The following is a 25,604-nucleotide window of genomic DNA, read 5'->3' on the forward strand; positions in this document are numbered from 1 at the left end:
CAACGTTCACAAGAAATGAATAAACTCATAACCTCGGTGGGTGGTTGTTGGCAGCAGGTACATCCCCAACAAACCGATATCCCATATGAGCAGTCAGTCCGAAATCCATCCATACCTGCATCCATATCGGCGTCCTCCGCAATGTAGATATTCACCCAGGACAGTCGATTAACCCCATCGAGTGAGTTTCTCGATCTCTTCCCCGCACGTCATCTCCAACACCCCCCTACACAACAACATATATAGATCACATCGATCCCGACAAATTCTCTTCCTATACACCTCCGACCTCTCCCTCCGAACCCTCCCTCGGGATATTCAGTCATGAGAAGAATACCCACAGGGCTGAAGGCGTCATCGTCATCTTCGCCTCCCTCCAAAGCGCCTGACCACCAATAGTATGAATGCCTAGGCAATCATCTCAAACACCAACCACCATTCTGCAACACGCCCATCCGTTTCTATTTTTCTATTAGAAACACGGTCCCCTCACCGACTACTCCCTATACACGGCTTTGAGGTGTTGAAGCCGCGTGTCGGTCATATGGACGCGTAGGATGATGTCATCTCCTGTTGCTGGTGCGCTTGGGGCGGTGATCGCCGTGACTTCGGTACCTAATCACCGGGACTGACCTGCTGCGTTAATCGGCTGCCTACGGAGTAGAGGAGTCGTTGCGGCGATGAATGTATGTACGGACAAGGGTATTGTTCTATTTATGGAGGCCATTTGGGCATGGTGGTGGAGCTTACGATGATCGATCTGCCGCTGCAACGGCGACGACTGACCGACTTCCCATGCAGTATGTATACGTGGAGGGCATACACGCCTCATGACGGCAAGAGGCTAATCCATTCATCTTGAAACGATCGACCGAACCAAGTACTCCAACCGTAACCGTAATGCACCCCAACAGAGGAATCCCTGACTGATATTCACTGATCATCCAAACTCCACCATGCCCACCCATCCATAATGCAATACAAGATATCGGAGTGGCCTGCTCCAAAGAATGAAATAACTCAATAACGATGCCGTTGGCTGCTTAGAGGGACCAACTTCTTTGCAGCGGTCTGTCCAGTGCGACCACCCGTTTTAACCCTGCGACGCTGTCGTCGGGCCTTCATGACTCGCCACCAGCGCAAGATGACGCCCTTAGCCCAGAGGATCCGATCTTTGGCTCGCACGACTGCGGCGCATTGTCTCGCAACGTCCCGTGCGAGGGCTCGCCGTTGAAGATCCCGGCGGGTCAAGATGCGTCGCCATCTCCTCTGTAGCACGGTTGCTGCGCGCGCTCGCTTCGTGGCCGAGAGTAGCCGCGAACAAAGGAAGGCGAGGGCTCCAACTGTGAAGTCACTGTCAGGGATATGTGATTTGGAACCAGACGAGGCGATGAGGTTTGCTATGACTGCCGCGTCAGCGTTTTGACGTGAGTATCCTGAAACAATGTCACTTACCGAATGGTGCACTGCAGCCCAAAGCTCTCAAGCGGGTCTGTAGCGACGAGGCAGTGCTGCCTTTGCAGGATGAGTTATTTTGATTTTGTCCGGCGATGTAGCTCTCATATTCGTCCACGATACTTTCGTAGATCTTGCCATCCGCGAAACTCGTAGTGAGGTTCTCGGCACGCAAGCCTCTGAGCTGCGCGAGGATCGTTGCCCACTGCTTCAGCAATGTGGCAGCATCGTCTTCGGTGCCGTAGTCCTGGGCCTGGAACCACTCTTCGTCCTTGACTTGTTCATATCCAAGTTGACTCACTGCTTTCTGCTTCAGTCGGTCGACTTCGTTGCGCACCTCGTCCAAGTCTACTAGCCCGGACAGGTCCCATTTGCTAACCAGACCCCAAAGAAGGGCAATGGTCTTTTCGCGATGTCCATCGACAACGTCTTCGGCGCGCAGGTGATCAGCCAGGTTTCTGTAAGGAGTAGAGCACAATGCTTCCAGAGCAATTTGGATGTTGAAAAGCTTCACTGCTCGGCTCAAACACGGGAACTTCAACCGCTTGGAGAGGGGTAGCTGACTGTCTAGATCCGCAGACGGGCTGTGAAGGAGCAGTTCCACAAGGCGGGTCAGTCTCACACCGTCCCTCATGTCGACCGCGAGGTTGTCCACAGCGAAACTGTACTCTTGTAGCGGCTGCTGCTCATAAGATAGCTGGCAGCCCAAATGTCCAAGAGCCTTGATGATGTCCCCACACGATGGTAGAAGGAACCGGGCGAGGCCTTTGAGAGCTGCTGCTGACGACTTGAACTGGCTCGATGGTAGGAACAGGCGCGGGATATCGCCATCCGCACCCATTCGTCCTTGATCCAGAAGAATAACAATCATAAGACTGCGGAGGACCGTCCGAAGGTAGGCACGGCCTGCTGCATCAGAACCCCCCTCGTGGAAGTCCTCTGCTAGATCCATATCCTGATTCTGTAGCAGGAATGTGTCCAGGAAATGCTCCAACTTTCGTTTCAACATATTATCATTGCTCGGATCGGCAGAAAAGCCATGGATATCGTCCTGGTTAATCTTGAAATCAGGGATTTGTCGCCCAGTGATTGTCTCCACAGCGGCTCTAAGCGCTCGCATGTCGTAGGTCTGCAACCAGAAATCCAAGAATTTTCGCTTCATGCCCACGTCTTGCTTCAGACGCATATTGCGGGAAAGGACATCCCTGGGGATGCTCATGGCGCCGTATAACAGTGACGCTTTGACTCGCTTATAAAGATGTGTAAAGGACGCGTCTTGATAGATCGAGAGAAGCTCGTGCCTCAATATTGCAGAGTCACTGGACGAATTTCTCTCTTCGGCGCGACGGAATAGATCATTGATCAAGTGGGTGATGACGAACTCTTGATGGGAAAGCCAGTTATCTTCGTACATTGAGGAATCTGTGATGTTTTCGGAGATCAACGGATATTCATCCAGCAGTTTCGTGCTGCTCCGTGACACAGTAGACCTGGAAAGAGCCGCGTCTGATCTGGATTGCTTCAAAGACCTGGAGATGGTGGAGGCTCCCAAAGACGGTGCCGCTTTGAGCACTGGGCGCGTGTCTTTTCTCGACATCCGTTCCTTTTCTCGCTCAGTATGCAGTGAGCGTGTCTTGACGTTGCTTCGACATTCGTTCATTGCCCTTTGCAGAGATCCATTGGTGGTCTTTGCAGCCAAAGGCTTGGAGATACTTGCACGTGAAGGCGGCACTGTTCGTTTGCAACTCGACTTCGTGTCGTCAGGCTTCGCTGGCCATACTTTACTATCCTTGTTTTCTGCGAGGCCCGTCCCTGGGGGGATGTTTTCTTTCCCGCCATTCTTCCCAGCAACGTCAATGTGGATAGAATGTTCTTGGGCAACTTTTGAGCTCGGCTGTAACGGAACTCGGTGTGCGGATGCTGCCAGGGAGCGCTTCGCTTGCCGTTTCTTCATGATCCGGGACTCCAAAGTGTTGACCTGCGTGGTCTCGTCCACCTGGTAGCTACTCGGGTCCGACTTGAGCGGACTGAAGATTCCCATGAATACACTCGCAACAGTGGTATCATCCGGGGGAATATAAACAGTGTTGCGTCTGACATCCTTCTTTAACACGTCTTTGTTTTGGGACTCCTGGACCTTTCCATTGATCTGCATCAAAAGGTCCTTGTTCTTCTCTGGCTCCACTCTCTCACTCTGTCTTCTTCTTTCCAGGCTGTCCTGCTGCCTCACGCTCTTCGATGTCGAACTCGGACTTGGTGCAAAGCTAACCTTCGGACGGAAACGTTGGGCGGGCTGAGCAAGCAGCGACGACTTCCGATTCGAAGAAGAAGTGGAAGTTTTCTCCTTTCTCAATCTACCAGTAGCCGGTGCAGGCTTGTTCTCGCTTTCGTCGTGAATTGCAAATGCCGTTGTGGCCTTGGTCTTTCGTTTGGGCTTGGCGCCGGTCAGGACCGGGGCTTTGATTTCGGTCGTGAAGTCGACATTAACAGTGTCTTCGTAGCTGGACAGGCTATCCTCCCACAGGCTATTAAACGAGTCGCTCCCGTTTCGACTTCGCTCGAGTCTCGAAGTGTTCAACCTTGACGGACATGGCGTACTGACTTCTTCCAGTAAACCGGACATGGTGTTGAGGTTTCGATGTCACACACGGGTGAACCCTGACTTTGTGTTCAGAAGGGAGCCGCGTCCCTTATATCAACATTGCTTGTATCGTTCGTTTGAACGGTTGAGGCCTGCGTCTCGGCGTTGTCGAATCGAGGGATGACTAGCCGAAAGCTAGTAACGCGGGGGAGAACAAGCGGTGACGATCAATCAAGGATGGCGAATGGACGGTGGTGTTGGGTATATCGCTATGGAATGGGTGATTAATTTTGTTAACTGAAGATCGTAGAAGAATGTACTAGTCAGCGTTTGACGTGATTTAAATGTTGGAGGACGAGTTCTGGAGACGCGATGTTGATGGTGGTGGTTGCCCGTGCAACAGTCCTGGTGCCTGAGGCATCATATATACATCCCATACATCGTCGCTTCCCCTCCAATCAGTTCGGAAGATACTGGGTGCTTTCATGATAGCTGGGTACTAGGTAGGTAGGTATGTACGTTAGATGGATAATTCTAGAGCTAATAGGATGGATGTGACAAAAATTTGGGACAAGCCCTTCTGCAGTGCACAACATGCTCTGCCATTTTTGATATCAAATTGGCAAAAGCTGAAACCAAGAGCCATCGAATTCGGCCAAATGGTTGGAAGGTATAATGTTAGCGAATTCTGAGATCGAATGCTTGAGTTCAAAGTTCAAGTCCTGGACCCTGCATGCCAATGATCCTACACCGATCTCATCAGCTAGTTGTTGATGTCGCCATTATATATTACCATGGCTTGGGTGTATCGCAATTCATTTCACAATGTAGAGCGGCTTGCGGCCGCCAGAATAGTTCGAGAAGGAATTAGCAATTGGCCATAGGTCGTTGAACCGGCGAGACGAAGCACATGTATGTTCCGTATGAAAGTGAAAAGAATACCATATTGTATCATCTGTAAGAGTGCCCAATGACCTAGGGGAAAGGCCTCCAGACTTCTCCCCCGCATGTAGCACATGCAGTGCGGGGTGCAACCCTTACGCAGTAAGGTTTGATTGGGATCCTCGATCGCATGAGCCCGTTATCTCCCATGCATGTACAATAGTTGCATGATGAGACGCCGTTCAAGAACCGAGATTGAAGTCGCAGATGCAGGCGCAGCCAAGTAAGGGGTCGCAATCGCAGCCAGAATTGACCACTGGGCCTAGGTACTCAACAAAAGGCCCAAAACATGCGAGAAGTTGGAAACAAAGCAAGTAGTATATATCCCGTGGATGCCGCCGAGGTGCTCGTCCTCATTGTGCTGGTGTCCATAGTGGAGATGGTCCATATCTGGCACGATCACCGAGGCTCTGCATAATTTGATTGCCAGTTCGGAGAATCGGCCCTGGTAGGAGACCCGAACCTGTTAAAGGTGTCATCTAGCGTCAATCTGAAACGCCCTTGTGTTGAAAAGTCCGAACCAGCGAGCGTTGCACGTTAGGTTAACTAGTGCCCATGGATGTTGCCTGGACCTCGGTCTGGCACGCTGGGAGATTCACAAGATACGGCGACAAGTAGTAGCGTTGGTGCCGCGGTCGGTCTTCAAAAGAACCATAACAAAGAGGCTCTTCTAGCTCCTTTCGTGTTTAGTCTGAAACCAGTGTCCCTTATGATTCCAAAAGGTGTATCTGTAAACAAAGGTTGAGATTAGAAAGAAAGAAGTGGGTCGGGAAAGCCCTAGCGGAGAGGCCGCCATCTCCGATCAGCCAACGCGTGATGCGAGTGCTTCCCCCCTTCCCCAGACCCTCATGCATCAGCGTCATCTTCGATCTTCAACGTGGCCCCCCTCTGCTCTATTTTTACCCTCGGTTCGCCAGGGGTAATTTCATCAATTTCATCTTCACCCCTCCGCCGTTCACCAACCCTCTCCAATCCAACGCCTCCTTTAGACGCCCCCGATTAACTTCGCGACGAAACCCCAACCACTTCGGACGACGCCGCCTCCCTTGCACCAGCGATGGGCCTGCTATAACTGATTCTGGAGCTCTTTCCCTCTTCCTACTCCTCTTCCCAGATCATCGCATCCACCGTGAGCCGTCGGATCGACCTACTCCCTGGAGCGCGTCTCCCCGCGATATCCGTACTCCCTACCCCTCTCCTGTCGCCAAAGGAATTTCGTGAAGGCATGTGCACTGGTCATGGAATCTCTCGTATATGAGAACTCGCCTCTGGCCGATTATCTCCAAGGTGAGTTCCCGAGCTCGACCGTGGCTCTCCGTGGTTTTGCAGAGGGTCTAATAGAGATATACATACAATAGGGGCCGGAGAACATGATCCAAATTGGCCAGTTCAGGAAACCGATCATAACGATGACGCATCCGACTCGACAGCTGCGGATTTTGCCCCGCGAGGCGCGTCCAAATTCCGAGAACGAATTCGGAGCAAACTCCCCAAACCACTCGACCTCAAATCTTCCCGTCATCGTGCCCTTCTCCTTCGGCTCTACGATGCTTGCATGGTATGTTTGGCATCATGTTCACCTTGCCTGTTGCTCGCCTCCTGCTGATGACATATTCCGATAGGACGCCTTGAATGCCCGCGTCGGACGAAGTGACAATGAACGATTCTTGGAACAATTTGGCTATGTGATTGTCGCATCGCAGTTGCTGAATGAGCATAATGCTCCGTCTTACACATCGGCCGCCGACATCCTGGCCAACTCTCACCCTGTTGACCTCCCTTCAATCTCGACAACGTTCGGCTTGCAGGGTGCAGTCGTCACCGCGTCCACATCCTTCTCCATCGCCTGGCTATTACACTGGAGTCGCTCGCGCACAGGATCCGGGCTGAACCCTCGGAAGGTTGGCGTCTTGTTGGTCCTTGTCCCGGTGATCGGGGTTCTCTTCTACGCTTTTGCGAAACGGCAATGGCTGAAGTACCTGCGGCATCAGGCAGTCGAAGCCGCCGTATCGTTCATTGGCAATGCTCAAGGATTTGACTCGGCTGCTTCCGCATCGGTTGTCTTCATACAGGAGGTTGAGCTGGTGTCCAGAGGTTATCGCATGTATGTCCACTTCTATGAGTTTGGCGTGACTCAGTGTACTGACTATGCGACAGAAGTACCCCTTTGCCGCCGATCTCGAGGCTCGAGGATCAGGCCCAAACCCGCCGCTGCCTGCGACTACGTCGCACCGTGTCCGAATGCTTCTATTCAATGCTAGGACGCTACATTCGCGCACAACACATTCTCCAGCCTCTGACGAACCATGCTGATTTGGCCAAATACTACGATATTTACGACATCGCCGAAGCGGATCTCGCAGAGGTCGAGTCTGCCTTTGCTCAACGGGCCACCGAAGACCAATATTCACTGCGTGCTCTCCGAACCCTCTTTGGACGGCTCTATATCGTCCGAAAGAGCGTCCTCTGCTGTCTTCTCGCTCTTGGCGCTGATGGTGGCGGCTCTGATATTTCCAGGTGGAGCGTTGCTCTGGAACAAATGCGGGACATGGCCTTTGTTACGGGAGAGAACACCCAGAAGATGACGAGCATCCTCAATGAGGAAGACCGTGAGTGCTCCAACTCCTTCCGCCCAAGAAAAGGAAAAGACCATGTGGCTAATTGAAACCAGGCGATGTCATCCCCCCGTCTCCACTGCCAACTGCCTCTCCCAACAGGGAGAATCTTCGCTCGCAATACCGGAAGCTCAACTCTCTTTCCCAAGGAATTCGCGCCTTACACGCCAAAATGCATGTGATTAAAGAGCTGTCGAGCGCTGATGTTGAGCGAACAGACTCGGGCGACCTCGAGGCAACCCTTCTTTCCCAATACGAGTCTATCGGGGCCGATATCAAGGGTTTACTCGATGAGTGGGAAGCCGGTAAATCCGCACTAACAAATAGCTTCGAAAGACAAACGGCCATGGACCGTCTTTCGCGGCCACCAAGTGGAATGAAGTCACCCTTGTCTCCAACACCGAGCTTGGGCGGCGCCACAGCGGTTGAAGGCAGTCCTGCCGATGCTCTGAAGGCACTGAATGGCGAGCGGCCGGATTCGAGCATCTTCCAGAGCCTCGAGGAGGATGAGGAGATCTTTGAAGCTGTGGCTCCTCCGTCCCGAAATAAGAGGTCATCGTTGACTCGCGAGGAGCGCATTGCCCGCGTCAGGGAGGACCGAGCAAAGCAAGCTGCGGCGAGAGACCGCCTTGACGCGAATACCAACATGCTCAAGGAGCTCGAGATGGTGATCAAGCAGCGACCGAAGACGACTGCTTCCAAACGTGTCACGAGCATATAGTTGGTGATGAACCGCCCTTTATCTTCTGTATCCATATGTTTTGCTGAGCGCCTGGACTATATTGGAACCGAACTGCCGCCAGTCATCGACAAAAGTGCCGGTTGATACCCATTATTTATAGAGTGGATGGTGTCTGGTGTTTGAATGGGGTTTTGTTTCCTTCTGCGCTTTGGGTTGTTCTTCCTATGGGGTTATATTGTACTTTGATGTATATGTGTTGTTTCGGGCGTGCTTTGGACCCTGTTTTGTTCATAATTGCTAGCCTGTATACTGGGAGGACTGGAATAATTTGAGCTGACTAGGTGTTCGATTAGGAGAGATGTATCTATATAAGTGAATGGAGAGATGAAGCATTGATGAAGCATTGAAGGACAGTTGGTGCCTGCCATCCAAGGCAGTCGCACGCTAACCGCATCGGGTGATATCAGCCTCCGCCATTGACGCGACCGCGAAACGCGTCGGTTCCCCACTAAAGCAACCCTCGAACGCGATTTCACTTCCTGCTCTTTCACCTCGCATTTTCTCTCCCAATTCAACCCATATCAGCCTTTCCACTCCTCTCAGCTCCCATTCTCCTCTCAACCTGTAGGTCTCAAGCCTCTGCTCAACTTGTACTTATCGGTCTATCCTTACTCACTCTTTAGAATTCGCCTGACGTCAATTCTCTTCCTTTTTCTTCACCGCTACACATTACCCGATCCATCAAGAGTGCGTTCTCCAGACCACTACGACTTTGCTATGGCGAACGAATCCTAACCATTTCTGCAGTGTTGGAAGCCCGCCTAGAGCAAGCCTCCCTCCTCAAGCGCGTATGTGCATCAATCGCTACTTCTGCGTGCCCTGTGATTGACATTTCCTCCCCACCTAGGTCGTTGAGGCCATCAAAGATCTTGTGCAGGACTGCAACTTCGACTGCAATGACTCGGGAATTGCCCTCCAGGCCATGGACAACTCCCATGTTGCCCTGGTGTCCATGCTTCTGAAGGCGGAGGGCTTCTCTCCTTACCGCTGCGACCGCAACATTGCCCTGGGCATCAACCTGACCTCTCTGACCAAGGTCCTGCGCGCCGCCCAAAATGAAGACATTCTCACGCTGAAGGCGGAGGACTCGCCCGATGCTGTCAACCTGATGTTCGAGAGCGCTGAGACCGACCGTCTCAGCGAGTACGATATCAAGCTGATGGACATTGACCAAGAACACCTGGCCATTCCGGAGACGGAGTATGCCGCGACGATCGAGATGCCGGCTGCAGAGTTCCAGCGCATCTGCAGGGATCTCAACGCCCTTTCCGAGTCGGGTTCGTGGCATCTGCTCTCTTTTCCATGACCACCACGTAGACTAACGCGTTCAATTCAATAGTCGTCATTGAGGCCACGAAGGAGGGTGTCAAGTTCTCCTGCCAGGGCGACATTGGCAGTGGATCCGTCACCATCCGTCAACACACCAGCGTCGACAAGCCCGAGCAGAACGTCTCCATCGACCTCTCCGAACCCGTTGCCCTTACCTTCTCCCTCAAGTACCTCGTCAACTTCTGCAAGGCCACCAACCTCTCCTCCAAAGTCACCCTCTCTCTGTCTCAGGAGGTGCCTCTGCTGGTGGAATACGGTCTGGGCAGCGGTCACCTGCGGTTCTACCTCGCTCCTAAGGTGAGATCTTGGTTGTTTTGTCACTGGACTGGAGCTAACCTATGCACTAGATCGGCGACGAGGAATAAGCGGCTCACTAACGTAACACCTACACAACTATTACCAACATCATGATGACGAGAGGGAGCATTCGGAGGCAATGATTTCTTTTCTTTTTCCTTTGTTCTAGTTCAAAAATATCCCAGATGATGTCCAGTCCTACAATAATATTCGACCTAGATATCAAGCGAGTTGTTACATCTCATTGGTTATTGCAAATTCTTGGATGAGCATGCTCGTACAAATCTATTTCACACATCTGATCCACTGATTCTCCCCCACTAAGGCCCCGTAGGACCCTACCGACCAAGACTCCTAAGCCCACCAGCCAAGCCCACACAAATCAGCATGGGCAAAACTCTTTCCAGTTGGGGGTTGAGAACTACTGACCTGCGGAGAAAAAAGATGAAGCGCCATCCCAGCCAGAATAATCGGAATCGAATGATACCATTCCCCTCCCCCGAAGGGAAGAAGGAAACCCGGTATGCTGCGTATTGCACTAAAGTGTCATGCAGGCCAAGCTGCACACACAATCTTCGCAACGACTCTCCCATGGGGAAACCGCACGGGACCGACGGTCCCGGCGCCCCGATGTTTCTGATGCCAATTGCAGATGTGTCTGTCTTTCACACCAGGCCCTCACGGGCAGTACCGGCTCCCGTGGATGCCACAGGCACCCAGCGAGAGCGGGTGCTGGTAAGGTGAAGATTTCTCCGAATTTCTCATTTGCGGGCTCGGCGGCCGTCGGGGTGACGGGCCGAGGACAAGACGGGGGTCTTGTCGTGTGTAGCAAAGAAACGCAGCATTGGTTGGGATGGCGCTTGGAGAGAAGAAAGAAAAGAGAGCGGGAGAAATTTGTTGTGGTGAGCTTTTAGCTGTTGCGGGATAGAGTGACTCACCGCTTGCTGGTTTGGGACCAGGCCTTTTTGGGATGGCGTGGGGTTGGCGGGTGCTTTGCCCTAATTGACTAATCGGGAAGTGTACAGCAGCAACGACATGTTTTGATAACTTCATCTTTGATTCTGTGATTATGCTCGAACTAAGGGTGCAAATGGCTGGTTCTAATGATGATTCCCAGTTATGCTGTCAGCTAACAGTGGTTGAATTCCTTAATGGATCTACATACATAGTACTAATGGATTGCTGATTCTTCGTCTTGTTCAATTCTGCAACATCTCGACTCGTCAATCCCATGAGACGTCCTAGTGAGGCTCAGTCCACTGTCTTTGATAATACGGGTGCCTAGTGGAGAGACTTGAGTCGTGGCTGACATGAGATTAGATCGTCGCTTCTGCAGCAGGATTCATCAAAGCGCTTCTAGTATGGGGCAGTGCAAACCACCGCCCAATGGATCGGCTGGGTCTCGCTTGTTAGATAACTACCAGCAAGACAAGCAATAGCCAAGTCGCAACAAGATCCACCTGCTTAGTGCAGGGGGTTTGTGGTGGCTGTATTCAGCGATTTAGCCTCAAGCGTTTTCTAGTTCTGTCTAGTATGTGGTTGCCTGGCATGCGTCAGACATCCATACATATGCGGACGCTGTCCAGATATTCTCATCGCATTCCACTTCACCTTTTGACTCGCTTGGTCTCCGTGCTCTACGGTCTATACCGACTTTTACAGTGTCATAATGACTCTCAGCTATCGCAATGCAGTCGCCGTGGCGGAGACTGTCTTTTATTCGCCCGCATTCCTGATTGCAGGCCTTCTCATGTTTCGTCATGGGTAATTGGCTATCTAGTCTTGGAAATGCAGAATCAATGTTTACTGACAGCTACTCAGATGGCGAAGGAGCGCAGGATGGCTATTCGTCGCTATCTTCACGCTTATGCGTCTCATAGGCGCCTCGATGCAACTGGCCACAATCCACGACCCGAGCAATGTCAGCCTTTATGTCGGCACAGTGATTCTCGACGGCATCGGCCTCTCTCCTCTCCTGCTCTCCAGTCTGGGACTGCTCTCCCGTGCTCTCTACAGCATCAACAAGACCAAGCCGACCAAACTCCATCTAGCAGCAGTCCATCTCATCGAGATCCTGACCATCGTCGCCCTGATCCTCAGCATCGTGGGTGCAACCTCCGTGCCGTCTTCCAGCTTCCTCTCCCGCACCCAACAGACCAATACAGAGATGACCGTCGGCATCGCCCTCTTCCTCGCCGCGTTCGGCCTCCTGTGTCTACTGGTGCTGAGCACGTGGCCCTCCATGCGACACATCGAGAAGGGTGAGAAGCGTCTCCTGTTCGCCGTCACCCTCTCCCTGCCTTTTATCCTTGTCCGGCTCATCTACTCCTCGTTCTCGATCCTCGGCGAGAACCCCGACTTCAGTCGGACTACGGGGAGCACCACGATCTTCCTCTGCATGACCCTGCTGATGGAGGCTTGCGTGGTGGTCATCTACGAGGGGACAGGCTTGACGCTGCAGCGGCTGTCGTCGGATGAGCTTTCGCAGATCTACGCTAGTCGGCAGGGGCCGCGACGAGATGATGCGCAGGAGAATGGGCTTGGTGGAAAGCTTGCCCGCATTGGACAGAAGACGCTTATTGGACGACTGGTCATGGCGATTTCGGGCAAGTCGTCGCAGAGTCGTTATTAATGTCCTGTTTCCTTGGCAAGGATGAAGAGGGGGTCAGGGCGAGAGAGCTCAGCCCACTTATAACACCGGGTGTATGGCTCTCCGTCATGCCAGGCTTGAGATCAAGGGATTTATTCTTTTTAAGCATCGGCGTTTAATGGTTATCACATCATATGGAGTGTCTGATACTATCACAACCCTCCAAGGAGAACATAATAAGAACAAATAAGCGGGAACAAGGTATCAAGTAGCATCCACAAAACTCCACTGTTGACCTCCCATCCGAACCGGAACGCCATGCCTTCAAAAGCAAACACCAAGCCAATCATATCCATAAATCATAACTGCCGAGATGCTATCAGGGTTTAAAATCCTGCATGCTTTTTGTTTCACCGACAGCAAAGGCCAGCCACCACTGGCAGAGCAATTCGACAAAGTTCCTATCGTACTTTTTCAGATCGTACAGCGGAGTCTGCCGAACTTTGCCGTCAAAAGACGTCTCCAAGACACGAAGATGGTGAGGTTCCACAAAGAAGGACACCATTCCCTAAGGCTGGTAAGGCATTAGTGTGATATTCTCAGCCAGCTCGAAGACGACGCTAGGACTCACCGGCGCGACTATATGCGGACCCCAACCTGAGTCCAAGGGATATACTCCGGTCTGGATTATGGCCATCCCGAAACAAAAAGACAAAACATACAGCAGCTTAAGTATGGTGGTGCTTACTAGGCGCTGCGTGGGCGGCTTGTCCCCCTATTCAGTCTTCTTGGGTTGACCAACGCGTTATAGGAATAGTAGGGTTTCACCATAGTGCAACAGTTATGTTAATTCTATAAATTACTTCTGTTTAGGCGGCAAGTAATTTATATATCTATGTTCCGGTGAATATAAATGTAGAGACTATTATCTATCTCAGTCTTTAAGCTAGCAGCCTGATTGTGGTATAGTACCGAGAACTTGTTATAGTTTATTGTTTTGATCTTATTCGGCGAGAAGGAGTGATTTTATTAAATATAGATCTAGACGATGAAGATTTAGTAGAGACGGTATATTATCTTCAAGCTTTTAAGCCTCTATTTCTATATATATTAGAGCTGGACGCCCTTCTATCGAAATCACTAAAGACTTTAAAATTCTTTTAAAGGTTTCATCCACAAAAGACTCTATCCTTTAATCGACAGTACCAGTGACCTATATACGTTGTATTATCTATCATATCCCAAAGATAGACCAGCGCATAAACCGAGCAATTTATCTATCTTTCACATGCCACTTTTTCACGTCTTTAACCATGTTCTCCTTAGATATCTTCGACTAAGGATTGGCGAGCGGAATATTATGTACCAGGAGCTCGAGAATCCCCTCATTAATCACCATACAGACATAGTATCTATTCTATCAATCCCGTTTCCATCTACGATTCGAAATGCGAATGTACTACTACTAAGCAATATCCAATCAAGAACTGTCGAAGCCTTTATAATAGTCAGACGGTGATGTGCCTACAGTTGATTGTTTCATGTAGGATTAGGATTTTAATATACCGGTTATATTGTAGAGATTACGGTAACTCGCCTACTTAATCTAAGAGCTAATGATGTTGGTTTCCCTCTGGAATATTGTATCGGATTTATACGTGATACGATAGACGACCTAGCCCCATGTCTCTTCTCGAAGATATGATGATGACCTTCCTGGTGTCCTTGCTAACCGATCAGTTAAGTTCATAAAATACGTGAAGGCGATAACTGGAAAGACCATCAGATCAATCTTTCGTCGCAGCCGTTTCTCTATAGCCGCTTCTTCCTGCGTGAGATATCCATGATTGGGCTCTTCATGGCAAATATCAGGTATCCTTGACACCCATTACGAGTCGATGAAGAACATGTCATCACGACAGTGAAAGAAGGGATGGCGAGCGTCTTTTAAATCCCTCCAAAACGCAAGGGGTCAGAAACAGACCACGGATATTTGCAGCTCCGGTATAACGCCATAGAGTGCCGCACGTGGCACAAAGCCCGAGTCTCCTCAATTTTATATACCACAGCAGTCGGCGCTGAGATTTGTTGCAGTTCCTGGAAGTTGGCATGTACTGCACGGGACCATTATCATTGAATCAGAAGACGTATTATACAAACTATTTATCTACAGGACCACGATGCCTCTCTACATAAGGTAAAAATGGTCCTCTGACGGCCTTCTCTCGTATTTAAAATGCCATTTCCCCACTTCTTTTGGTACGAAATCTTGACTGGATTATTCATGAAACGCTGATATCTTTGTCGAGGAGTTGCGGATAGAACCTGGGTCAGGATATGAGGTAGGGCATTTGCTATAGATATAAATCTATGAAAACTAGGCAGAACTTGCCATCTAGACGTCACCAATACGGATGATTGTAACACCATGACAGAAAACCATAGTATTGTTTTGAGCCAAAAATGAGGGGCTTTACATTACAAAGGAGCGCACCTTGGACTCGCTAGTAGTTCGGATCGAGTCCGACAGCGTCTCACCAAGGCGGACGTGTCCGATGCCCGAGGAGTTCCCACAGCGATCAACAACCCCGGATTTTGTGAGTCTGGGGTAGGTACATCCCATGGCTCTATCGGCACTTTGTATATAAGGTCCCTGTATGATGGACGATTCGAAGATTTCTCCATCCATCCTCCCATACCACATTCTCTCAAAATGGCATTCCCAAAACATAAGAAATCTTTCGACGACACAGAATCCAAAATCGTCACAGAGAATGTCGAGGATGTACATGCCGAACAGTCGCTGGCTGCGTTTCCCTTACTCCAGGGAAAGACCCCTGCTGAACTCAAGGCTCTGAACAAGGCTGTGCTCAAGAAGCTGGACTACTATTATCTTCCCTGCGTGACGATGATGTTGCTCATGAGGTCGGCACACACCCCCTTTTCCCAGATCAGCAGGAATACTAACAATGTTGATATCTCATCAGCTACCTGGACCGAATTAATGTATCTAATGCCCGCCTTGCTGGCATGCAGAGCGACCTACACATGTCGGACACCGAGTGGTCCGCAGGCATCTCCCTGTTCTATGTCGGTTACATCATCTCCCAAGTCCCAGCCAGCGTGTTCATCGCAAAAGGCAAACCGAGCATCATATTTCCAAGTATCATGCTTGCATGGTCCGCTGTGACTATCTGCATGCCCGCCCTGACCTCTGCTTGGGGTTTTTGTCTCTGCCGTTTCCTGGTTGGCGTTGCGGAAGGTCCATTCGTCCCAGCCGTCTCCCTGATAACTTCGTCATGGTACACAAAAAAGGAATCCCCACTGCGTATGGGCATATGGCACGCCGGAAATATTGTCTCGAATATATTCTCCGGGCTCCTGGCAGCAGGCATCCTGACCAACATGGACGGCATTGCAGGTCTTCATGCTTGGCAGTGGTTCATTTTGCTGGAGGGGATAGTGAGTATCTTGGTGGCCTGCATCGCGTTTTGGTTCATTCCGAACTTTCCGAGCAATACGAGCCGCCGGTGGCTCACTGAAGAGGAGGCTGCCATGGCGCAATACAGACAGTTCGTCTCTGCGGGAGGGATCCATGAAGACGACGAGGAAGGTCGCTGGAAAGGAGTATGGCTGGCAGTTAAAGATCCATTCACGTGGCTCTTTGCTGGGATCCATTTCTCGCTCATCATTGCTCAATCATTCAAGGACTTCTTCCCTTCGGTAAGGAGACACCGCGCGTCATTTTGCCAAGGCTAATTATAAAAAGATCGTTGCGACACTTGGGTTCACAGATGTTGTGACCTACCTTGTCCAGGCACCTCCATACCTGATCGCATACATCGTAACTCTTGTTGTCTCGTGGTCTTCCGGTCGGTTTTTGGAGCACTGCTGGCACATTGTCGTGCCAATTCTAGTCACTCTCGCGGGAGCAGTGTTAATGATCTCAACGTTGAATATTGGTGCGCGCTACTTTAGCCTGATCTTGCTTTGCACTGGTCCATTTGTTGGCCTGAACGTAAGTGTTCGGATTATATCGTTTGAGGATCAAAGAATTGACGCGGTGTCTAGATCCAAATCTCATGGGAGACCACGGTCGTCCCACGCCCACGTACAAAAAGGGCCGCCTTGGTTGCAATTGCAAATTGTGTGGCATCAGTATCTCACTGGTTCACGCCTTACTTCTTCCTCACTTCTCAAGAACCACGTTATGAGACTGGAGGCGGTATCATCATTGCAGGCTGTGGACTCACGGTGATCCTTTGCTTGGCTACTAGGTGGTGGTGCACCAGGAAAAATAAGGCACTGGATGAGGCAGAGGCAGTGAGTGGGAATGTAACTGAATGGAGATATGCAGTCTAAGGGGGTGCTTGTCCATAGTGGAGGATCACGTGGATTTGATGGAATCTGTGATTTGATTCTGTTTTGACTGCTTCCTACTCATCTTAGAAGCTGGTCCGTCACTGTTCGAAGACGTCTCTACTGGTAAGACCTTGTGAGATACACCGAAATATAGTGAGGGTAGTCATGGTTATACAGCAGACAGTTGGACTATCTACCCGACCACTTCTATATGCGTCGCTCTTTCGGCCTATTTGATATCACAAAATAAATTCGCAAGATCCACATGGTGACCATAAAGGGAGAATGCACTATTACTAAACCGTCTTTCGTTCTAAGGTGAATCTCCGAAGGCCGAAGCGAGGCTAGAGTCGATCGGATATTCTCCGGCCACCAATAGTTTGTGGGATGGTGTATTCCGGAGGGGCAGGATAATCGGACAGTATATAAAAGGCTGGTAGTATATTTCATCGACACAGTGCTCCTAACGACTTCAATTATACATCGCGAATTCGATCCCCTTGAATCTATACCGGAAAATCGTCTCAGTCTCAAAATAGGTTCTATCGGACACTCTTACACGATTTCCAACCTCTTCCGGACTAGAATCCTCAATAACCAAGTCACCTCTCTAATGTCTATTAAATTCGTCACTAGCAATGAAATCCCTATAATATATAAGATAGCTAGTATTCACGCCGTATTCATTAATATAGAATATTCCGCCCTCGATATATATACAGTAACTTAATTTATTCTCGCCTGTAACTATGCCGGTGTATTACCTATTATCCGGTCGCTATCTAAGTCTTACTAGCATATCAGCCGTATTCTTAACGCAGGAGCTTTTGCAGTTATTATTCCACATATAGAGACCGTCCAGGAAGTAGAAAATATTATTAAGTATGCTAAGTTTGCTTCTCTAGGAACCCGCGGGTATACAAATAACTAGGCGGCGTTTAACTTCCAGCATATACCGACACTGGTGCAGAATAAGATATTAAACTCGCAGACCATGCTTATTCCTATAATTAAGACGCCGGCGGCGGTAGATCTTACTAAAGAGATCTTTACGGTCAAGGGTGTCGATAGAGTCCTGGTTAGCTCGAACGATCTGTGTACGGACCTCGGCATCCCTGGAAAGTACGATAGCTCGTTATATCAACATGCGGTTGCAAAGATATTCAAGGCTGGCAAGAAGGCAGGCAAACCAGTACTCACATCTTCCTATCTTGGACAGCTTTTTTTTTACGGACCCTCAAAAAAGCCCGTTACTCCACTAGGTCTTCGACCTCCCGAACTGATTCTTACCGGAGCCGTTGATAATACTATCGATGTCTGGAGTTTCGGTTGCCTTTTCTTTGAACTTATCACCGGACAGCCACTTTTCTGTATACCGGGGTCCGAGTATGAAAATAATGATCATCTTCTCTCTCTCACCGTCCGGCTCGGCGCCCTCCCGGACGAGCTTTTCAGGCACTGGGAGACTTCGTCGCTCTACTTTACGCCAGACAGGCAGCTCTTTAACTGTCAGCTTGGAGGAGTCGCTCCAGGAGAGGAACCGCTTATGGTGGAGCAGACGTCTGAAAAGTGGCTACAATTCCTAAATCTATATTAATCTAGTTAAACTCGACTTTCTAAAGAGCGCTTATACCGAGCGGTTTATTATTAAAAGATAAATCAAGGCGTGACTTATACTTTCTAATTTTTTTGTTGCCTGACTATGCTTGATGTACGTCGTAGGAGCCAATTTTTTAAGATATATAGTATTTTCCTCAGATTCCTGCTTCTTCTGATAATCTATAGTAAATCTACGGGAGGAAGCTAGGCGATGCTATTGTTCCGCAAGTTCCTAGAGTTCCTAGAGTTCTTGGTCGATTATAACTATGGCGATGTCACGTACTCTGGATAAAGAATTAATATAAAAGAATAGGATACCATAAGACGGACCTAGCGCCCTAGGGCTATTTATTATTACTTTAAATACTTTTCGCCTCTGTAGCAGCCTTTGTCTGTCTGGATAGTTCTACGCACTACTAGTGCGATGCAGTATCTAAAAAGGGAAGGCTATTGCACTAGTGGTGTTAATATTGCACCCCCTAGTGTTAGGAGATATAGAGATCGCATCTCTATTACCCGTACCTAGCCTACATCTTAGTTTTAGAGAAAAATTAGAGCCTAGGGTTTTTTAAGAATTGACCGCCTGGTCACAGGTGGCTTAAGTACGGCTGAGCGGACGGGAAGCCCTGTTTTCCACACCCTATGGTCGTATGTACTTGATTCGGCGGTCAGACAGAATATAACCTCATTACATCAATGTTCCTCTCACGATGGGACATCTTGATATCAATTCGCCGGTTCGAATTACGCCGACCCATTATAAGATTCTCGTCGTACTATCATGGATGGCATAACACGGTAGATCCATAGCAGTAGCAAATCATCATGTATTAAGCTAACATTCGTCTATGGGGTATATGAAATCCGTCAGCTCCTAAAAGCTCTCCCTCGGCCCCAAGGGCCTCGACGACGCATCCGACCTTTGGTCGTCCTGGTACGTCACCTTGACATGCGTCACCTGGGTAATCTCACGATTGTATGATTTGTCGGTCTCCACAGGGTACATTTCAAACCGGTGAGTCGACACGTTGTTAGAGAAACTGCTTCGGTCCCCGCGGAACCTCCTCCAAGCATTGCCATCAGGATCTTGCAGGTTACCCTCAGACAAATCTGCGGGTGTCTTGCGACGAGATTTGCCCCCGCTCGGCGGGCCGGTATTCTGCTGAGAATTGCCGAAAAGCTTGGGGAGCAGATATTGAAGCGGCTGTTTGTAGACCGGGAGGCAGGCACAGATGATGCCGACATTAGCCTCGATGACGCTCCAGATCGTTGCGGGAATTGGTCCGCCTGGTTCTGTCAGTCAAAGAATTTGCCGGTGGGATCAACGAGGATTCATACTGGTTGGGTCTGTGCTCTCGGCTGACTCGGCGAGGGTCGTGGTACGAATGATGCTCGTGACACAAACACTATCATCATTAACATGGGGCGCAGTAACACATGGAAGAAGTGGAAACTTACAACAGACCAAGACCGAAAATGACGGCCAAGGCGACCTTTTTCGCGCGGGAGAGCCGCAACTTGGAGATTGGGTATATGGGCAAGGTGAGGATGGCCACATCACTGAGGATGTTGATGATGGCATAGGACATCCATTGCGCCTCGAGATCGACGCACTTGGGGTTCTTGATGGTTTTGTCCCAGAAAGAGGCGACTGGGTTACATTGGAATATGGTGACCAAGGTGTAGGCGAGGCTCCAGCAGATGACAAAGATGATGCCTCCAAAGCAGATTCGGCGGATGTTGGGTTGGATGAAGATGCGCAAGTACAGGCACAGGAAAGAGACCTTGCTGATGCCAAGGACAAGTTTGTACATCACCTGGGCTGCAAAGAACCACTGCGCTGATTAGACGGAAGCGTTGCTCGGGAGTTCTGGGAGCATACCTTGAGGGCGATTACCTGATGATGCTGATCCAGGTCTGCAGAGCGTTTTCCATAGCCATAGTGCACCGCTGCGTCGGGTTAGATATGAGTGCCAAAAACGAGCAAAGAAAGAGTGAGCTAGCTAACCGGAACATTCGGTCATGGAGAGGAGCACGGAGCTGATCTGGAGTCGGTGGTCAGTGAAGCTCGGATACACGAGTGAACCGCGATGAATGATCAACCTACCAACGAACCGAGAATAGTCCAATCATCCACACCTAGACAGCGATTGTGGAATCGGATCAACAGTCTGGCAAGCACAAAGAGGCCGGCCAGAATGACCATGATGACGCTCCAGATCCATAGGGTGAAGCCCCGGTTGGGCACGCTGGGCGTGCTCAGTCCGATCTCGTAAGGCATGTTGAGCTTGGGCGGGTTCGTCGCATGGCTGAGAGCGCCGCATGGTTGGCAAGGGACATGGTTGGTATGCAGAGGATATAAGGGAACTCAGCCTCGTAGCCCCCATCGCATCCGATCAAACCGACAGTCTGGACAATGGCCACGCGAAGAGTTCCACCGAGGCATGTCTTTGTTCGATTTTGATGGAGTGGAGTAGAGGGATCGCATCAATTGGCCCCCAGGGACGATTGACTTTGGGTGCAATCTTGGACCGGCGGGGCGGTGGCTTGGCTGAAGAGTGTCCACGAGGTCTTTGCAGTATAGAGATGACTCTGGTGGCTGGAAAATGGCTGATGGAGTCACTGGAGAAGATAGCAATGCACTTGAAGTCTTTGTTCAGGATAGAATAATACTTGGTAGTGGAAGCGATGCATGCATCTTCATACTCCTATTGTATAGTATGTATATGGCTGGGGTGATGTCACATTAGGTAATCGTCGACTGGATGCCCCAAAGAGGAAGGTGGCCGAGAAACGTCTAGTTAGTCTATACTCGCTCCGTCGTAGTTCAATTAGTTCATTCATCCATCCGGCTGCAATGTTTATATCTGTCGGCCAATTTCCAATCCCTGTCGCTCTGCTCAGTCTCCCCAACCCTCTCCCCCTTGCCAATGAAGTCAATTGCTTCCCTTTCCCTTTTGGCAACATGCCTCGCCTCAAGTCTGGCATCTGGTCTATCTGTCGGAGCCCGTGTCTGGACCAGTAGTGGCCTGATCGAGGGCCATCCAGCGCCCCAGCGACCCAGGGTCGCCGAATACCTGGGGATCCCTTATGCGCAGCCCCCAACTGGAGATCTGCGGTTTGCGCCCCCCGTAGCTTATAGTTCCAACGCCACCATCTCTGCCAATGCTTACGTATGTGCTTTCAAATAACTACGGAGTTTAGTTAACGATTTCAGCATCTGACTAACTATGTTCGCTAGAGCCCGTATGTGCAGCAAACTACCATTACCCCTGTGAGGTTTCCATATTGACAGTGGCGTAGCGATTGTCCAGCGACTATCGGCAAAACCCCGGATAATTTCCCGGGTTTCACGCCCCAGGCCCAGCGCATTATCAAGGCCTTTGCCCAGCAGCTGGGGACCTCTCAAAGCGAGGACTGTCTCTACTTGAATGTATGGGCGGAGCTGACTGCGAAGCCGAAGCCAGTGCTTGTGTTCATCCATGGTGGTCGTACGTGATTGCTCCGAAGGGTCTATACAAGTAGCTAAGAAATTAGGGTTCACCGTCGGCGGCGCCAACGGCCCCTACTATAATGGCCAGGCTTTGGCGGACGAGCATGACGTGGTTGTCGTGACCTTCAAGTTCGTACCCCCCAACATACTCCCTCCTTTCCGTCATATTGACCAACTGCAGCTACCGCCTCAACATCTTCGGGTTTTCAGGTGCCCCCGGACTTCCACAAAATGTAGCGCTGCTAGATCAGCGCTTGGCCGTTGAATGGGTTCACCGCAACATTGCAGCGTTCGGCGGGGATCCCACGCGAATCACCATCTTTGGCCAGTCCGCCGGGGGTGCATCTGTCGACTACTATTCCTATATCTGGACGGAGAATCCTCTCATCAGCGGTCTCATCTCGCACTCTGGCACTGCCCTCAGCTTTAAGCCAAACACTGCGGAAGAGTCGGCTAGCTATTTCTATCACGTTGCGCAGACCCTGGGATGCGGAGACAACACCACCGATTCCCAAACTCTCGTTCAATGCGTTCGCAGCCATTCGTATCAGGATGTTCTGAAAGCCGTGGCCAAGGTCCCTCCCGCCGAATCACCCGCTCTCCCTCAGCCAGTCTTCCACCCCACCGTGGATGGAGTCACTGTGTTTGATGACTATGCGGACAGGTCTGCCGCTGGAAAGTATGCCCATGTGGTCAGTCCCCTCCAATCTGATGAGACCCAGCGTTTGGCAGACTGACGTGAACAGCCATATCTCCTGACTAGCAATGATAACGAAGCGGGATACTACCGTGTCAATGCTTTCTCTGGGAACATCTCCCTCAGCGACCGCGAATGGAATCAGTTCAACCTGGCGGCATTCACCTGTCCGACTGGCGCAGAGGCCAAGAATCGCGCGGCGAACGGAGTTCCAACCTGGCAGGCCCGCTACTTTGGTGACTGGGACAACTTGCGGATGTATCCTACCAGTGGCGCTTATCATGGGGTCGATCTGCCGATGGTGTTTGGCACTGCCCAGTCGGTGAGCGGCCTGCCTAACTCTCCGGAAGAGGACGAGTTTGCAAAGTATATGGCCTCGGCGTGGGTAGCATTTGCTAGTGACCCGCAGAACGGACTGACCGAGTTCGGTTGGCCTCGTTATCAGCCCGATGGTAAGTGGTCTTTCCAAGTTCCTCTAAAAGTTTGCGTATGTCTGATTCGAACTAGATAAATCTCTTGTTGGACTCGCCTACAAAAACAGCACTGAAGCTCGGTTCTTCCCTCCTGCCATGTTTGAGCATGGGTGTGCTGTTTTGAACGGGGATACTACTCCTGGAAAGGGGGCATTCTAGTTGTATAGAAGACATTTGGTTCTTCTCAAGGCATGTATTGTTAGAGTTCTAGTGAAGACCATAATCATCGCACAACGATCTATGCATATCCTATCCACAATGCAGTAGACGCACTTCCTCGTCAATGAGTTTGACCCGGCAATTCCACATACCACGACAGGTCATTCTTCTCATCCATCTCCCACTCCGTAAATCCATTCCCCAAAAAGCGGAACGAGTTCGGGCTGTTGTATTCGATCTCGAAATCCTCCCCTCGGATTTCACTGATCAGCCGATGGAACAGAACCGCACTCCCTCCAAACAGCGCCGTCACTCGCCCATCCACCGTATTCCGCTTATACCAACTCTTGCAGCTCCCCGTCCACACCAGCGTCTTGTGCACTTCGTCTCCGTACCGCACAAACGCCTCTTCCCGGCACCGCTTCGGCATGACATACTTGATATCCTCCGTCGCGATCTTCCGGATCCATTTCACAAAGTAGTCGCCGGTCCAGTTGAGCGATTCCACCAGCGACCCATGGCCGCCGAGGTTGTTCGGCCCCGTCATGATGAAGTAGTTGGGGAAGCCGGCCGTCGCCACGGACAGGTACGATTCGGGCGTTTCGGCCCATTTGTCGGCGAGACTCACGCCGTTTTGGCCGATGATGGGATATCGCGGGCAATGCGAGACATCGAAACCCGTAGCACAGATGACTATCGCGTCAGTAGTGCATTCCTGACTCAGGGTTGGGTGTATACATACCGACATCGCATTCGAATACCTGTCCATCAGCCGTGTGCACGGCGTTTTCGGTGATCTCCGTAATGGGACTATTGGTCAGCTTGCAGTTCGGCTGCGCGAACGCCTCGAGATAGCCCGGTCCCGGGGTGATGCGACGACACCCGACCTCGAATTTAGGGATCAGCTTTGCGCAGAGCTCAGGGTCGTGGTTGAGCTTCTCGGCCATTTGCTTCGCGCCGAAGCGCATGGCGGCCTCGTTGTTTTCGCCTTTCAAGAACTAAGCAATAGTCAGCCAGCTGTTCCTTCCGGCACATCGGGGAGCGCGTGCCAGGCGAAAGTTCCGGTTTGTCCGGTTGATGATGCCCTTGCGGTACTGGCGGTGCTCTTCGGGGTCGCGGAACCGCGCCTTTTGCTCCTCCGTGTACGCCGGGTTGGGGTCGTCGTCGTCGTTGCCGTGGTGCTTGGACGGCGGCACGCGGTAGTACACCCAGGCGGGGGAGCGCATGAAATTGACGACCTGCGTGCCGGGGAGCTTGGCCATCGCGGGCGTGATCTGGATGCCCGAGGAGCCGTTGCCGATCACGGCGATGCGCTTGTGCGAGTAGTCGTAGCTGTGGTCCCAGGCGGCTGAGTGGGTGGTGTGGCCCTTGAAGGAGTCGAGGCCGGGGATGTCGGGCCACGCCGGATGTCTGTCGTACGCTTAATACGGGACCGATGTTGAGCTCGAGCTCTGTGGAAAGGGGGAAACGTACACCAGCAGTCCTTGAGCGGAGAATAGAATCTCGCAATACTCGTCTCGCTGCGTGCCCTCATGCTCCACCGTCACCTTCCAGTGCCCAGGACCCTCCTCCCAGACCGCCGAGACGACTCTGGTGTTCAGATACAAGTCGCGGTCGAGGTTCCATTTCCTGACGGTGCGCTTGATGTAGTCCTGGATCTCGGGCCCGCTGGAGTAGAAGCGCGTCCAGTCGGGGTTGGGGTCGAACGGGAATGCGTAGATGTGCGAGGGCACGTCACACTGCACGCCGGGGTAGGTGTTGATCAGCCATGTGCCGCCGACATCGCTGCGCGCTTCGAACATCTTGTGTTCCACGAAATCCTTCAGATCGGGGAAGCGATGCTGGATTTTGTGCGCGATCAGTAGGCCCGAGAACCCGGCGCCGATGGTGATTACGCGCAGCTTGCGGGGTGTGAAGGCGTATTCTGTGTTTAGGGGGATGCTGAAGGGATGCGTCGAGCTAGGTTTGGTTTGAGAGTCGTCTGTTGTTGGGACGGGCTCAGGGACTCCGTTCTTTTGGGATTGTGCCTGCGCATGGCCGTTCAGGAAGAGATGGTTCGTCTCTTCTGTTGCGGTGGGTGCTGTGATGGAGGGAGCCATGTTGCTTGGGTTTGATCCGGGATGATGATGGCACTGGATAGCGGAGGGTTTCCTTGTATGCTCTTATAGATAAGGTAGGTAAGTGGGCTTGGAGCTGGTTCTCAGCCGAATGTGTGCCATGATGTGGCTGCTTGTATGCCCGATAACCAGGCCGGTAGACCGTCGGCAAGA

At 51.1% G+C, this 25,604-nt stretch overlaps 9 protein-coding genes across 9 annotated transcripts; 6 read left to right on the forward strand and 3 right to left on the reverse strand.

The window, feature by feature from the left end:
* Window positions 1–1,020: 1,020 nt before the first annotated feature.
* On the reverse strand, window positions 1,021–4,078 carry sha1 (putative calmodulin-binding protein Sha1; the record flags this gene model as incomplete). The annotated part of the gene is made up of 2 exons (XM_001211777.1): window positions 1,021–1,400; window positions 1,456–4,078. 2 exons carry the CDS (start codon window positions 4,076–4,078, stop codon window positions 1,021–1,023), a joined length of 3,003 nt encoding a protein of 1,000 aa, XP_001211777.1.
* Window positions 4,079–6,216: 2,138 nt separating this feature from the next.
* On the forward strand, window positions 6,217–8,314 carry ATEG_02600 (vezatin family protein; the record flags this gene model as incomplete). Its single annotated transcript, XM_001211778.1, has 5 exons — window positions 6,217–6,265; window positions 6,337–6,536; window positions 6,601–7,082; window positions 7,136–7,587; window positions 7,650–8,314. 5 exons carry the CDS (start codon window positions 6,217–6,219, stop codon window positions 8,312–8,314), a joined length of 1,848 nt encoding a protein of 615 aa, XP_001211778.1.
* Window positions 8,315–9,257: 943 nt separating this feature from the next.
* Window positions 9,258–10,029, forward strand: ATEG_02601 (proliferating cell nuclear antigen; the record flags this gene model as incomplete). Its single annotated transcript, XM_001211779.1, has 3 exons — window positions 9,258–9,612; window positions 9,675–9,961; window positions 10,012–10,029. 3 exons carry the CDS (start codon window positions 9,258–9,260, stop codon window positions 10,027–10,029), a joined length of 660 nt encoding a protein of 219 aa, XP_001211779.1.
* Window positions 10,030–11,630: 1,601 nt separating this feature from the next.
* Window positions 11,631–12,593, forward strand: ATEG_02602 (uncharacterized protein; the record flags this gene model as incomplete). Its single annotated transcript, XM_001211780.1, has 2 exons — window positions 11,631–11,725; window positions 11,783–12,593. The coding sequence occupies 2 exons, from the start codon at window positions 11,631–11,633 to the stop codon at window positions 12,591–12,593; spliced, it is 906 nt and encodes a 301-aa protein (XP_001211780.1).
* A 2,671-nt stretch (window positions 12,594–15,264) lies between these two features.
* ATEG_02603 (uncharacterized protein) lies at window positions 15,265–16,980 on the forward strand (the record flags this gene model as incomplete). Its single annotated transcript, XM_001211781.1, has 5 exons — window positions 15,265–15,476; window positions 15,539–16,274; window positions 16,321–16,569; window positions 16,623–16,874; window positions 16,909–16,980. 5 exons carry the CDS (start codon window positions 15,265–15,267, stop codon window positions 16,978–16,980), a joined length of 1,521 nt encoding a protein of 506 aa, XP_001211781.1.
* Window positions 16,981–17,662: 682 nt separating this feature from the next.
* Window positions 17,663–18,510, forward strand: ATEG_02604 (uncharacterized protein; the record flags this gene model as incomplete). The annotated part of the gene is made up of 2 exons (XM_001211782.1): window positions 17,663–17,668; window positions 17,845–18,510. 2 exons carry the CDS (start codon window positions 17,663–17,665, stop codon window positions 18,508–18,510), a joined length of 672 nt encoding a protein of 223 aa, XP_001211782.1.
* Window positions 18,511–19,386: 876 nt separating this feature from the next.
* On the reverse strand, window positions 19,387–20,793 carry ATEG_02605 (uncharacterized protein; the record flags this gene model as incomplete). Its single annotated transcript, XM_001211783.1, has 6 exons — window positions 19,387–19,799; window positions 19,851–19,918; window positions 19,971–20,347; window positions 20,395–20,462; window positions 20,521–20,557; window positions 20,620–20,793. 6 exons carry the CDS (start codon window positions 20,791–20,793, stop codon window positions 19,387–19,389), a joined length of 1,137 nt encoding a protein of 378 aa, XP_001211783.1.
* Window positions 20,794–21,742: 949 nt separating this feature from the next.
* ATEG_02606 (uncharacterized protein) lies at window positions 21,743–23,334 on the forward strand (the record flags this gene model as incomplete). The annotated part of the gene is made up of 6 exons (XM_001211784.1): window positions 21,743–21,758; window positions 21,827–22,003; window positions 22,050–22,134; window positions 22,187–22,697; window positions 22,752–23,154; window positions 23,210–23,334. The coding sequence occupies 6 exons, from the start codon at window positions 21,743–21,745 to the stop codon at window positions 23,332–23,334; spliced, it is 1,317 nt and encodes a 438-aa protein (XP_001211784.1).
* A 121-nt stretch (window positions 23,335–23,455) lies between these two features.
* On the reverse strand, window positions 23,456–25,433 carry ATEG_02607 (flavin-containing monooxygenase; the record flags this gene model as incomplete). Its single annotated transcript, XM_001211785.1, has 4 exons — window positions 23,456–24,027; window positions 24,077–24,322; window positions 24,368–24,744; window positions 24,808–25,433. 4 exons carry the CDS (start codon window positions 25,431–25,433, stop codon window positions 23,456–23,458), a joined length of 1,821 nt encoding a protein of 606 aa, XP_001211785.1.
* Between the last annotated feature and the right edge of the window lie 171 nt (window positions 25,434–25,604).

Source organism: Aspergillus terreus, genomic scaffold (genome assembly GCF_000149615.1).
Source record: "Aspergillus terreus NIH2624 scaffold_3 genomic scaffold, whole genome shotgun sequence".
Taxonomy (NCBI): Eukaryota; Fungi; Ascomycota; class Eurotiomycetes; order Eurotiales; family Aspergillaceae; genus Aspergillus; species Aspergillus terreus.